Source organism: Oryx dammah, unplaced genomic scaffold, assembly GCF_014754425.2.
Source record: "Oryx dammah isolate SB20612 unplaced genomic scaffold, SCBI_Odam_1.1 HiC_scaffold_2, whole genome shotgun sequence".
NCBI lineage: Eukaryota > Metazoa > Chordata > Mammalia > Artiodactyla > Bovidae > Oryx > Oryx dammah.
Window position 1 is genome coordinate 14849285 of NW_024070186.1, and position 15168 is coordinate 14864452.

Here is a 15168-nt window from a genome sequence, read left to right on the forward strand (position 1 = left end):
TAGCAAACTCTTTTGGTTTTATACATGGTCACACTACATCCGTCAGGAGAGTTGGCCCATCCTCTATAGTTTTTCAAGGCAATGGCACCCCACTCCAGTACTCTTGCCTGGAAAATCCCATGGATGGAGGAACTTGGTAGGCTGATGTCCATGGGGTCTCTTAAGAGTCGGACACGACTTGAGTGACTTCACTTCACTTTCACTGTAGTTTTTCAAAGCATCTTTCGGAGCCTATAAGGCAGAGATTCAGAACTATTCCAGAAGACCTCATCATCAAAAGGGCCTGAGCCAGTGGCCTGTCCCAGGGAGCCACAGAGAACCTGGCAACTGGCCCCGGAGTGGGCAGAGGAGCGCTCCAGCTGTCTCCATTCACAAGGTGACCTGGGGTCATTGGGCTCCCCATGTCAACACCCCAGCATCAAGCAGGGAGTCCTCGTAAGCAAGGTCTAGGTTTGCTAAACTGCACCATAAGACCAGCCACAGCCTCAAAAACAAAGGCAGAGTATCAGAAGCCTTTTCTTTGCTCCTCAAAGAAAGCTTGCCTTTGCATGACAGTTTCATAGAAGATGAAAGTAATTTATGTATGGCTGATTCATTTTGCTGTACAGTAGAAACCAATACAGCACAGTAAAGCAACTATATTCCAATAAAAATTAATTTGTAAAATCATTCATTCATGCTAGAGGAGCATAAACCTACCTTCACACCTAAGCAGCCCACTGCCTAGAGCCCCCTCGCTGTTCTGGGATTTCTATAGTCCTCCTTTCACTGGCCTTCCTCCCCATGCATGTCCCCACCAGCTGGATCAAGTCACCCAGTACTGGGATGGAATCCAGTCTTCCCCTTAATGGAATTGCTGAAAGGGATTTTAATGGCACCTTCTACTCATTTTAGCCAGCCTGTCATTGAAGGCCTTGTGAAATAGCTGTGGAAATTAAGAGAAAGCAAACTTGAATTTGAGAAGGGCATTCAAATGCATTTTTATGGCTCAGAAGCAAACCAATACAGATAATCTGATGTGGGGCTGCCCAGAATGTTTAACTCTATCCTGACATTTGGCAAGGATGAGGCTGGAGGGTCTGGTTTCAGAGTAGGAGGTGCTGTCCCATTTCATCGGAGTATTAGCATGTTGAGACCCCAGCCGGGCTGAGGAAGAGGAAAGAAGACTCTCTAAAGCCCCAGCTAGGATTACTTTTGTTCTCAACCCACAGGTAATCTGGGGAGGTGTAATTTCATTTCTAAGAATCAAGTCACCTGTTTGTGCAAAGCATGTCAGAAACACCAGCCTCACCTCCCTCCGGAGAGGACAGGACAGCCAAGCCTCTCCAAGAGATTAGGAAGCCTCTTTATGAGTCCCTGTGAAAGGCAGAGTGACTGACATCCAGGCAGGCCTATTAAAGGGAAAATAAACCAGAAGTAACAGTAAGGCAACCCTCAGTGGTTCTGTAAAAAGGGGCGAAGCATACTCATGCCACGGTGGGCCTGTTGTCAGGTGCCCATGCTGGGGCCGGGGGCTTACTGGGTGTCTTGTTGGTGCTAGTCTCAAAGCCCCCATGCTTTCGTGTCCCACCTCCCCTGCTCCTGTGACCTGGGATATGTCTTCGAACCTGCTATACTCACTGCATTGAAAGGACAGAATTGGCCCCTGAGTCACCTAAACCAAAGTGCTGCTTGAATTTTATAAATGGAAATGGCTTCATTCTCCCTGGAAGGCAGACGACTCAAGAGTACCCACTACTCCACTTCATGGACAAGCTCTGAAAGCCAGGGAGTGCTGTATGTGTGTAGAATCGCCTCTGCTCCACCTCAGCCTTTCATGATGTGGATTCTCTTCCTAATAGGGGTCCTGAGCTGCTGTCTAGCACAGGGAGCTCTCAGCTCAGTGCTCTGTGGCAACCTGGAGGGGTGGGATGAGTGGGGATGGGGGGAGGTACAAGAGGGAGGGGATTATATGTATGCTGTTGCTGCTGCTAAGTCACTTCAGTGCTGTCCAACTCTGTGTGACCCCATAGATGGCAGCTATAGCTGATTCACTTCCTGGTACTGCAGAAATTAACACAACATTGTGAAGCAATTATACTCCAATCAAAAAAATTAAAAAAAATATATATATATATATATATGGAGTCCTAAATGTTACCAACACCAATGCAGTGCCTAGCTTCCACAAAGCAAAAGCTACTTTCAAATTTAAGTCACACTGGGGTGAGTGAGGACAATTAAACTAGACATTCCCCTACTTCCCTCAACACAGTAGTTCACATGACTAGTTAATGTTATGATACCAAAGTCCAAATTGTTCCAAGTCATCTGTCCCATCAACTCTGGCTCCATGAGTGAATTCCTTGAGGTAAAGTCATTACTGTATCAGAAGTCAGTGAGATCCTCCCCAGGGGGCACTCTTTTCTCCTGGGAATGGTTCCTTTCACAATTATGCTCTCTACTAGGAATCTATTATACGATCCACATTTTCCTCTAAAGACATCATTAACCATATAGTGAAAATGTAACTACAATTGAAAATACAAGATGTTTTCTTGAAGGCCACAGTCAATGCCTGGCAATCATCAAGCTCAAGAACTGTAAAGAACCAGTGCTGAAATCGCCTTCTTAAACATGGTGTCACTCATCCTTTCCACTAAGGGTTATGAAGCTTCCTTTGTCCATCTTCTTTAAAATAATTGTGTAGGAGCTTGTGATATTATTCTAACGCCAGTGACAGACTTTGCTACAACATTCTGTGTCGAGTTAGTGTATAGCACAATGTTCTGGGATGGGGGTCCAGGGAGGCTTTCCTGGAGTTTACTTGAGTGGACTAGTGTCTATGTGAGGGGGAGAAGCATGGACAGGAATCCAAGGCGAGTGGAGGTGCTGGCTCTGACTTTGAGCGACCACCCCAGCCTTCAGGCTCCTGTGTCCATCACTCACTATACAACCAGGCAGTCCTGAAACACGTCACCATCTCAACCCACAACTCTCATTTTCCTTTCAGAAACGCCTCTCCGCTCCTCGGTGCGCTGCGTTCAGCCCCACTGTGATCCTTATAGTGAGCTCGGCACATAATGTTGAATTTGAAAAAAACAATACAGACAGAAAAACAGAACATGGTGAGAGAAGAAAGCACAAAAGCTCCTGCCCCAACCGTCAGTTGCACTCGGCATGACGCCTGGCATCACACATCACACAGAGGTGACGCCAAATATAAAGCTGCCACCAAGAGAAAAGGGAGACGCTGGCCAGCTGGATGAGCAGCAGCAGAGCGGGCCTCGTGGGCACTGAGCCTGGAGAAAGCACCGCTGCCCTGTGGCCACAGGGACCCTGGCACTCCGAGGCCCTGCACCAGGCATGGCCTGGGCACCGAGCTGGACCACCAAGTCTGAAACCACCATCCAGCCTCTGGCCATCCCCGAAGCTGAGGCTCGGGGCAAGTCCTGCACATACTGCTTCCTCTGTATTTGGTGAGAAGGTGGACAAGTACCCCCCCCAGCCTCCGGGCGTGCGGGAGTGATAAACCACCGGGGCACCAGGAACAAAGGAAATGATGGAATGCAGGGACGGAGGGCAGGGCTGGAGGAAGCGAACAGAGGTGCTGCAGAGGCCAAGGAGGAAGCCGGATGGAGAAGTCAGGCCTCGCTGCTTGAGAAACCAGCAACCCGGACACATCAGCCTTCCTTCCACTCTGGCCCTAACCATCTCTGACTCACAGGCAGGTCCCTGGGGCCCACACCCTACTCCTCCACCCAGCCCCCCATCCCGAGCCTACACAGAGGTTACTTCAGGGCAAGTGTCTACCCGGAAGCCACCTGGGCAAGGCTTCCTAGTAGGCCACTGGCCATGGACCTTGGTGGCCTCTCCCTTGCTAATTAAGAGGCCATTTCCATTGACAATCAGTGTGACCAGTTCTAACAAGCAGAGACTATAGTGTGGGCAAGCCACACATCTGGCCAGGAAGTGATATTCTTCACCTGCCAGAGCCCCAAGTGAACACCTGCCAGGCTGGATTTCAAGCCAACATTCTGCCTCCATTCTCAAATGTTGGCATTTCTGCATTGCAAGTTATCTCCATTTGAAAAATACCCGTCTAAGCACTACTAACATCATGATCAAATTTCCAAGGCCACACGTGACACATGGACAGAAACCTGTTCACTCTCCCACAGGTTTGCCACCACTTATCTATAGAGACGCAGCAGGTCAAAACCTCGCAATGTTCTCCTAGTCACTTAGTGCATTTTTTCAATAAAAATCTTTGTTCAAGTGAAGAAGGAAAAAGCTGGAAACTTATGTTGAAATTTCAAGAGGCTCAAACAAATAGGCTCCTGAGCCTCTCAAAGAATTTCTTTGTTAATGAAACAGGCTGGCACACCCTGAAAATATGTCTCAGATCACTCAGATACTATCAGCTGTTGATAGTATCTGTTTGGGATCTGTTCCTGGTTGTGGTAACAGACCCACAGTCATCCCACAGTCAACTTGGCTCCAAAGTCCCAGGGATCTGTCAATCAAGGCTCTAAAACCATGGTTCCAAGGGATTCTGGGGTGCCACCCCAACCATCTCAACAGATTCGTGTCAAGGCGGTAGGAAACAAGAGAGGGAAGGCAAGAGAGGGCAGAAAGATGAAAAGTTAAAAAAAAAAAAAAAGTGAGTCTTGGTGGGTCTTCTTCATAAAGGAAGAAGGATAGAGCCTAGATTAAGTTAAAAGGTTTAAACAATATAAACATTTAGAAGGTACCTGAATCACTTTGTTCCAAATTCCTCATGATTTTCCAGTTGTTTTAAATAGTTCAGTAGAAACTAAAGACCATCGTTTCTGGGTGACATCTAACATGTCCTCTCCCAGTCACCTCCCTCCCCTGCATCCAAAGATGGACACACGGTGGGTACACAGAGCTGGGGTGAATGAGGAGTGAATTCCATGGGAAGAAGTCAGTCAGGCTTGAAAAATAAATACCAACCCAGGGAGGCATCAACTCTACACTCTGAAAATCCAAAGCTAGCAAAGGAGCATCTCCATTGTGAAGAAAACTCAAAATACCATCACTTGTTGATTCCCAACAACAAGCAAGAGGGCAGCAGGAAACTCGTGTGTGTGCACGTCTCCCAAGATCTCTGAAGTCTCACCTGCTCCATCAGCTTTTCTGTGTTTATGGCTAGCCCACCAACACCCCCCTGAGTCAGTCCTTTCAAGACCTATAAACATACACAACTGGTTTCCAGAGAGGTTACCCTAGGTCACTGGTTACTTTTCAACACTTCAAGCATGGGAGGAAACACCTGTTTCCATTTTTCTCTGAAACTAAAAAAGTCCCATCTAGAAAGACTAACATTAACAGCATCCAGTAAAGAGAACTCTCCGTGTTCAGACTGGTAGCCAGCACACAGGAACGCTGGTCAAACTTTGTGATCATATCAGAGTTTAAGAACTACTGTGTGACTCACAGACACAGAAAGCAATCTTGTGGTTACCAGAGGGAGAAGGAGGGGGATAAATTAGGAGTTTGGGGTTAACAGATACACACCATGATGTATAAAATGGATAAACAACAAAGACCTATTGTATAGCACAGAGAATGCTATTCAATATCTTACAATAGCCTTTAATGGAAAAGAAGCTATAAAAGTATGCATATATATATATATATATATATATAACTGAATCACTTTTCTGTACACCTGAAACCAACACAACATTGTAAATCAACTATACTTCAGTGAAAAAGACAAAAACAAAAACACTCAAGATGTCTCTTGAGTCATCTGATCTGTTCATATCATGAAAAAAGTGAGAAAGTGAAATGGCTCAGTCGTGTCCGACTCTTTGCGACCCCATGGACTGTAGCCTATCGGGCTCCTCCGTCCATAGGATTTTTCCAGGCAAGAGTGCTGGAGTGGATTGGCCATTTCCTTCTCCAGGGGATCTTCCCAACCCAGGAATCGAACCTGGGTCTGCCGCATTGCAGGCAGAAGCTTTACCGTCTGAGCCACCAGGGAAGCCAAAAATCAGGCATAAAGCAATCAGACAGATTGGCCACAGCAGAGCCGGAGTGGAAAGAGACAGTCCCCCACCTTCCTGACCCAGATTTTCCCAAACCACCTGATGATTCCTTCAAGGCTCCGCCCACCGCCGAAGGCTCCGCCCACTGCCGAAGGCTCCGCCCACCGCCGAAGGCTCCCAGCAGCTCCGCTCCCTACCTTTCTTCCTCCACCAGGGGCCTTCTGGGACAGAGTAGGAGAGGTCCTTGAACTCAATGTTCACTGCCGCTCTCCGAGGCAGGGAGGAGAGGCGCTGGGCTTCTGTGAGATTGTTGTCCTCCTTCTTCAGATGTCCATTCAGCAGCTCCTTCTCCACGGTGTCCCTGTTGCCGAAGACTACCTCGTCCACCGAGACGCACACTGACTTGGGCTCTGTTATCCCTGAAGAGCCGTTCTAAGGAGACAGGAAAGAAGCGCCGAGAGCAAGTGTAAGCTACATCACGGCAAGGACCACAAGGAGAGAACCGTCCATCTATCAACACTCCTCACCCTCTACCGTGCCCTCAGCAGCACAGGATGGGTGCTCCCCTAGAGGAATTCCCTCTCTCCAGCCTTCACTTCTTCTACCACTATAAATATGTTAAAGATAAACTATGAAACCGATCTACCGTCTTATTTAGGAATCATAGCATCTAATCACAAAACCAAAATAAATACACCACTTGTCTCAAAGAATGAAACATCAGCCACCCTAAAAAATCATCTGCTTACAGTCCACTTGTTAAAAAACCCAACAAAAATGCATGAGACTGCTAGAAATGCACAGCTGAAAAAGCTTTATGATGATCTCGTTCAGTACCTCCCTGGTGTAACGTCATACACGTTTTTCAAGAGCAATGGTATCGCTTGGACCCCTGGGAGTTGGTTTTTGTGTTTTCCTGAAAAATTTTACAACCCCCCTACAACTGTCCTCTCTCACTGTATCTTCATAATAGCTCTGAAGTGTTGGAAAGCTTGATTTTTTTCTCTGTGATACAGACAAGGAAACTGAAGCACAGACTATTTTAAGAAACTCTAAGATCAAGTGAGGGGCAGAAGGGATCCCAGAATATGCTGCTGCTGCTAAGTCGCTTCAGTCGTGTCCGACTCTGTGCTACCCCATAGACAGCAGCCCACCAGGCTCCCCAGTCCCTGGGATTCCCCAGGCAAGAGCACCAGAATGTGAGTCATCCATAAAAACAGGTGCCTCTTCCAATGCATCACCAGGATACGTAATACGTAGCTCCATTGGCCTTTCAGGCTTCCACTGGGAGTCCACTGAACAGGTGACCCAAGAACCAAAAGTATTTATGCAGAGAAAGGAATATCCTTTCTAATGGCTTGGCAATACTGAACAAATCAATATGCTTCAGGCACATCCAAAACACAGAAGAACCCTGGTGTGGACAAATAATGTGCTGTGCTTTTTCTAGCTGTCTCTTGAATGGAGAGAGAACATTCTCCCATGCCAAAAGCGTGGGCCTCAGTGACACACCTCCATACTGTTGAAGGCAGTCCGCCTGATCTAGTCTGATCTGGATGACCATCTTTGATAACTCAGGCCCTTCTGATGGCTGTAAGGCTGGGTAGCCCCTGACATACTGCTATTTGTTCTAAACAGGAATAATATCACACTGTTATTTTTCCATAGGTTTGTGGGGTATTTCTTTAAAGTTGATGGCTTTTTGATCATTATTGTTTCTAATAAAAAAATCTAAAACAAAACCAGAGGGTGGACCATCAATAAACATTCTTACAAACCCCAGCAACGCCAGTGACCAAAACAAGCCTCTCCCCATCAGAATGACCTCTTGTGTGTACAGTGACCGCATCCTTAATGACCTGACATTATTTCCATCATGGGATTTAAGGGCCCCTGCAGTATCAGAGGATTTGGAGGTTTCAAATCTTTAAAGCAGGAGTAAGGGGATGGGGAGATGGGACCACAGGGGTTTCTGGTTCTTACGATGCTTGAAAATGTTGTTTTGCAGTTTAAGAAAAAGACACACACACACACACACCTCCCAGGCATCTCCCACCTCTGGAAAGCTTAACTGCATCAGAACTTAGTTAATTGACTGTAACATTCTGTGGATAAAAATTAAAGTGCAGAGTAAAACTCTTGACAAAATTAATCTTGCTTTGCCGCTGGCACCAAGCACGTGAAGTGCTTCAAAGCAAACATGAGTGGGTTCGTGCATCCCCCACACAGTCGGGTTTGTGTCAGCCTGACAACGGGCCTCGTCAGAGCCTGGGCTGTGGAGGAGCCCCTCCTGCGCCCAGGAGGGCGCTGTAGGGGTTCCGCATCCGTGCTGGCCCAGCGCCTTCAGTGATGGGGACCCTGAACAACAGAGACCCTGCCCTAGTTCTGCACAAGCTTGGCTTTGACCCACCAGTGCGACGCTCACCTTCAACTCCAGCACACAGAGCAGCCCCAAATGCCATTCCTGTGCCACCTGTCTTGCCCTTCCGGGAACAGGAGCTTCTTTCTCCAGGTTATAACCCAGTTTGACTCCACAAGAGTCCTGGAAGCACCAGTCCTGGCTTTGGCTGGGGGGCGGGGGGCGGGGCTCAGCGGTAAAGAATCCTCCTGCAGTACAGGAGACGCAGGAAAAGGGGTTCTATCCCTGGTTCAGGCAGATCCCCTGGAGGAGGGCTTGGCAACCCACTCCAGTGTTCTTGCCTGGAGAATTCCATGGACAGAGGAGCCTAGCGGGCTACAGTCCACTGTCGAAAAAGGTCCCACGGGACTGAGCATGCACGCACGCATTCGGTAGTGGAGAGACCAATGGGCAGGGCAGTTAGCTCCAGGCCTGGTCCCCAAAGTCCGTCCTCACCCCCCACCTTGAAGGTGAGATGTCTGCGTGGCGTCCTGAGGCTCTAAAGTCTGGGTGGCCAATCGTTTTGTGTTCAGTTAGGGACGGGGAGTTTCCAGCAGCCCCTCCCCAGAGCGTGGCCTCCTTCCCCCTCCTGCCAAGGTGGACCATCCTGAGGAAGCCCAGGGACACATCAGTCGGGTCTCGCAGTGCTGATGAAGCCCACACAGCCCGGGGATGGATGAGCAGCCATTACTCCACCCTCCTCCCACCTGGAGCAGATGCCGACCTGGAGTAGGACGAGGGTCTGACTTCCCCCTCTAGACTTATCTACTCCCTCCCTCCCTCACTCTTAGCCCAGATAAAGCCCTGGGGATCCGCAGCCAGCCAGCCAGACACGCTCAGGGCCAAGACTGGGCCCCAAAGAATTTCAATACGAAGGGGCCAGGATTAGAAGGAAGACGCTACTCGGACCCGCAGGGGTCACCCAGTGCATCGCGGGCCTGGGGGTGTGGGACACTCGGTGCTTCTGAGGAAATAAACTGTGAGCTGGGCTTAGCAAGGGGAGGTGGAGGAGAGGTGCTGCTTCAAGACGTTCCCTGCGAGGGAACAGCAGGTGCAAAGGCTGGGCAGCAGCAGAGGGCGGAGCACCTGGAGACCGGAAATTCGGGGGCTGGAGCGCTGATGTGGGGTGGGGGAAAGCGCTTCTGGAACAAGATGGGACTAGAGAGGCTCACCAGGTCCACAGGGCGGAGGGCTTGCCAAGCTTGTTAAGGGATTTGCAGTCTATCTGGAAGTCTCTACGGGGCCGCAGAGGGATGTCAAGGAGGAAGTAGCCAGTAGCCGAGTAGCTCCGCAAGGTGCCGGAGCCCGGGAGCAGGGGGGTGGTGGGAGTGAGTGACCTCCACTAGCTGGGGATAGTGGGGAGGGAGACAGATGGACGGGCCGGTGGGACAAAGCTGGGTGAGTAAACTGATTTGGAACTGAAAGAGAGAAGCCAGAGGCCCGTACTTCCCATATAAAGTTTTTAATTATTATGCCTCCCCCGTGGTAGGTAAACGATTATGAACAATAGCGACTATTCATTCAGTAATGCACGACAATGTGCCCAATTACACTCCAGGCTGCATAGATTACTCCCCTTCTGTCTCCACAGCTCGACAGGGGGTATACCCTTTTCCACTCCACTTCACAGAGCCTGAGGCCCCACGGCTAAGGAGAGGCCGAGCTGGGGGCCAGCTCCTACAGGGTGCTCCCACAGGCAGCGTCCCTAATCACGCAGGAATATTGCTTGGCTTTCTATAGGCAAATTGCAGTAGTCCCTAGGCCATCCCAGCCCCTGTCCATCACAGGCAAAGCCACAAGAGACGGGGAAACCGTACAAGCCCACCTTCCAAAGCAACCAAAGCAGTGCATACCATCACCCGTCTTTCCAACGGGTGTCCAATTAATAAAATCCTACAATCCTGTCTATGGGAGGTAGTGGCTGTCACTCCAAAATAGACCAGCTCTCTTCAAACACATCCTCAGATGAGAGCTGCCGAGGATGTAGGTTACAGCTAGCTTGTCCTTAGCCTCCAGAGCTCATCAAAAATGAAACAAATATATCTTCGCTCCTTATTTGTTCCCTTTCATTGTATGTTCCCTGTCTTACCAAAGCATTGTCTTTGCCCTCTCCCTCCACACAATTTGTGCTGCATAATAAACGGTAAATAATAGCGAGTCCATTCACAGGTGTTGAGTGCCAAGGAGACCCATTTGGACTGTTTCTGCTTGCTGTTGGTAAGAATTGTTTCTGGGCCACTGATTTCCTTGCACATCTAGATACCTATTTAGCTAGGGAGGGTCTCTAACAGTCAGCAAGCTCTGCCCCCACCCTGGACCATAGTGACGCTGGTTCACTCTCTTTACTCAGGGAAGCCCAGTTGGAGATAGAAACTTTTCAGCATCTTTTCACAGCATCTTGAGAAGGAAAGGAAAGAGGAACTCACAGGCTCCAGGCTCTGGCATGCACTCTTTCCCACTTCTCTCCCTGCTGCCAGCTACAGTGTCCACCTTGATGCGTGGACCCTGCATTTGGAGGGCAGGACCCCCCCCACACACACACACACTGGAACCGTGAGCACAAAAAAAGGGAAAACTAGGTCCAGCACCCTCAAGAGCACTGCCTACGGGAAAAGAACCCATGTCAAGCCCTTAATTAAGCAAAGGGTAGGTGTCACTGATACGGTCACTCAGAGTGCCAACTTCATCGTCTCCAAAACCTGGCTTCCAACAGCCCCAAATGCCCAATCCCATTGGGAGCCCTGCCCGCCCCACCCAGCCCAGCTCAGGGACTCGCAAACACAGGTGGGTGGTTTTCCCATCCTTCAAGGCACCTTCTCTAGACTCACACCTGGCAGTCAGCCCTGGGCTGGACCCTGGAGGAAAGTTTAGGGCCCTAGGAATGTCTCTAGGGTTCTGCTTATGACTTGGGTCGAAATTTTAAATTTAAAAAAGGAAAACGTTTTCAGGGAGAATGATTTTCACACAAAACAACATTCTCTGAAAAAAGTGAGCTCAGCCTCATGTGAAAGAAACATCTAAGTTCTGGTGCTGCATCAAACCGTAAGGTAACATTCAGGAAATCTTGGCAAAAACATCTCTACCTTAAAACATGCTGATTCACTATTGTCCCACATGTATAAGCCACTTTTGCAGCTTTGAAAGGGCTTCAAGAGTTAGTTACCAGGCACCTCCAAGACCTGAAACTTTCTTTACCCACAACTAACAACAATAATCTCCTTCATTTTCCATTCCCACCATCATTCTGGAATCCCAAAGAAATGAACAAGTGCAAAATGAAAAATAGTCAAGTGTTACCCAAACATTCAACCAGATAAAAGCAAACGTCATGAAGGGGCTGCCTTTTTCATTTGGGTATCCCTCTCATATATAAGAAGCTAAGTCATAGAGGCAGAGACCTTCCAGAGACGGGACCCGGCTTGTGGATCCCCCTGTCCCTGGCTCTTTCCTGCTCTGCCAGCCTCTTCAATGTGTCCGCGGCCCCATTCTCTCGGTTTACACAAAATCATTATATAATGAGCTGGCGAGGCTGGGTATGTTCTACAGTAACCTGTTTGGAATCATAGGATGCAGTTGTCAGAGCAGAGCATGCGCAGAAACCCGGCTACGTTTTTTTTTTTTTTTCTTTCGCTCAAGGCAAGAGGTAACTGTCGGTCAAATCCTGCGGAGCCCTGCTGACTTCAAATACAGGATGCTAAAAATGAAATAAAGGCAAAGGGTGGGGAAGAAACCCTTGAGTGCTGTGCACAGTGGGGTTACAGCTCATGGGAAGTGACTAGCAGGGTAGTAAACGCACAGACAAAGGACAGAAGAGGGATGCATGGTGGGAGGGGGAGGGGGTTGGGGGGGGAGGCGAGATGGCTTGGAATACGGAATACTTTATTCTATCTGTACTTTAGATGACCTGAAATCAGTCCAGAAGTACCTCACTGCACTGTCGGTGTGCTGGGCATAGAAATGAAAGGCCCTGGGATGGATGAGACTTTGTTTTGCTTTTTTTCTAATGTGAGTTTATGGAGCTGTTTTAAAGGGGCAAGAGGAGACTCCTGACCACCTATAGAAACAGCACTTACTGTAAGTGTCTAGCAAAGAATTCCCCTGCACCCGGTGGTCCCCCTACGGAGCTGGCACCCTTGGGAAGAGTGAGATGAGCGCCTTTGTCCCCACCCCAGTCTCTCCCCAGGGTAGAGAAATGTGACCCAGGCTAGCCCCTCACCTGCCTCCCCCTAACTCCGCCCGCCGCCCCCTCCTGAGCAGATCCGGGAGAGGCTGTCCCCGGGGGCGAAGGGGCAGCCCAGGCTCTCGACCACCTCTCTCTTTTGTTCCCCTAGACAGTGCCGGCGCTCCGGAGAGCCGCGCAAGAAGCGCCGGATCCTCAGGCTCCCGCCACGCGCGCGGGCAGAGGGATGGGACCCCCTTTTCCCTCTGGCCCAGGCTGCCGCCCCGCCCCAGTATGCTATGGGTTCCCAGGCCGAGCACTCTTGAGGCGGACGAGGTCAAGGCCATCGGTCTAGTTGTGGGACCTCCTCCTTCCCTTCCTCCGTCCCCTGGCCCTCCGCCTTCCCCGCGTCCTCGGCTGCAAGCAGCATCCCGAGGCGTCAGGTGGCCAGGGCGGGGGGCGATGTGAGTCGGGCGCCTCCCCCGGGGCTCACGGGCAGATGTCAGGGTGCGGGTCTTTGTGCGTTTCTTATTCTCCCGGAGAACAGAACCCAGCCCCGGGGGCAAAGGATGCGCTCACTCACCATGGCGGTGCCAACCGAGAAAGTGGCCATCAGACAGGCCATGCCCCGGGGGCGGTGGCGGCGGCGGCGGAGACAAGGCTGCGGGCGGCGGGGACGGGCGGCGGGCACGAGGCTGCGCTCGCACCGGCTCGGCTGCCGCGGGCTCGGGCTCCGGCTCTACGGCTCCGGGGCCCCGGCCCCGCCCACGACTCGCCCACTCCGGCCCCGCCCTCTACCAGCGATTGGCCGGCGCGCGGGGGTGGGGCGGAGCCGACAGGTGCGCGTGCTCTTGTTTTTCTTCTGCGGGGGCGCGGCTGGCCCAGTTCTCCGCGTCCCAGCTCCACTGGCTGCCCGAACCGCTGGCTCGGCAGGTGCCGAGGATCCTCCCTGGACCTCGAGTCTTCGAGTTTCAAAACTCACGAGGGCTGGGCCAGAGACCCTGAGCCCTCGACTGTCAGCGGGGGGGTCCCCGTCAGGACTGCCACCTCACAGCCTGTAGTGCTGTGCCGGGAGGCTGGTTTCGGAGTTCGTTTTGGGAGGGAGAGTGGAAGGGTAAAGGAACTTCTCTCTCTCTCTTTTTCCGTTGTTGGGCACCTCTCTGCCAGGTAGGAGCGTGAGAACTAAAGAGGAGACGGCAGCTCCAATACCCGCCCCCCATTACAGCTCTGTATCTGGGACACCCGCCCTTGCACACTGAGGCAGCACATTCACTCATTCACCCAACATTGCTGGGTGCCAGACGCAGAGTTAAGGCCTGGGTAACAAAAGGGTGCTAGGTGAAGATGCCCAGGCCTCTGTCCTTCCCCAGCTCCTCAACTCCCACCTTAACAAAAAACCAAAAACTTTTTTTTTTTTAATTTTAAATTTAGTGTTCCCAGTACCTGGCCCACAGCTGTGTTCATGTAACTGTATAAGGAAAGACACATCAGACACCCCGCTATGTGGCCCCAGACGGGAGTATCAGATGGCCTGGCTTCTGCTAAGACCCTTATTATATGTAAGTGGAACCATTTCCTGGTAACCATGGTGATAAGACATTTCTTACTCCCAATCTCAGAGGCTAATACTTTTATTCAGTGGTTTGCATGTGGGGACCACAGGTAGGAATGCATCCCTTCTCACCTCCAGCACACCTGGGTCACCCCTTCCCACTTTTCCTCGGGTTGGTGAAGCCCCTGCTTTTCTCACAGGGAGAGGGAGCATGGCTTTTCACTCCAGGCAGGGGGGCTTCACACCTGAGGTCTCATGACCCTCGAATCAAAGGATGGAGGGAAAGGCAGTGTAATGCATGAGTTCAAGGGCGAGAGGGCCCTGCTTTTGTCTGCACAGTTCACTTGAATAGTTCACGCATCACCTCTATTCTGTTGTTAAGGAATCTGACTGCTGTATCTCTAGGTGCCACTCATTCTCTATATGCCGGGCCCACCAGGTTGTGTGGTGCCTTGAACATGCTGAGCAGGGAGGCCAATGAACTCCAAATGTTCTGGAAAGAGGTTTCAGATTCACAAGCCTGTCTGTGAGAACTGAGACCCAAAGGCAGGGATGGAGGTGCCTCATCTCTGAGACCTGGGATTTGTGGGCAGCCCTGAAGCCCACCACGTGCCCCAGGGCCAAATGGAACACGAAACAGGGGTGAAAGACACAACAGAATGTGACCAGGGAGAAACTCTCCATGAGAATCGACTGGACCGTGCTGTACAGCCAGGACAAGTGACACTGTGGTCCTGCTGCCCTGGCATGTATTCTCTGCCCAAGACCCACTCTCCTCACTGCTGGGCGTGTGCTCAGAACATCCTTCTGGAACTGCTCCTGCTCCCAGCTCTACACCAGCTGATTTGGCCAGTGATTGGTCAGGTACTGGAAGTGTAAGGGTCTGCTCGCCAAGCTCCTGGGAATGGGCAGAGAGACATGTGGAGCCTGAGGATGAAGCCAGAGAGGGAAGACAGTGGTAAAGTGGGTCCTTGCTGGCTTTTCCATTACAGGCCATGGAGAGCTCCACTTGAGCATCTGTACATGGGGATAACAATCATCTCAGCCACGTGGGAGATAATGT

General features: G+C 50.7%; 1 protein-coding gene across 2 annotated transcripts in view; it reads right to left on the reverse strand.

Annotated features, from left to right (window-relative positions):
• ABCG1 (ATP binding cassette subfamily G member 1) overlaps nucleotides 1-13238 on the reverse strand; it is a 65380-nt gene extending 52142 nt beyond the window's left edge. For both annotated transcript variants that reach the window (XM_040231570.1, XM_040231560.1), the window contains exons 1-2: nucleotides 13137-13238; nucleotides 6194-6428 (exon numbers count right to left, since the gene is read on the reverse strand). In XM_040231570.1, coding sequence (XP_040087504.1) covers nucleotides 6194-6428; nucleotides 13137-13178 — 277 coding nt within the window. In that variant the 5' untranslated portion in view covers nucleotides 13179-13238. The remainder of the gene's footprint in view (nucleotides 1-6193; nucleotides 6429-13136) is intronic.
• Nucleotides 13239-15168: the final 1930 nt, after the last annotated feature.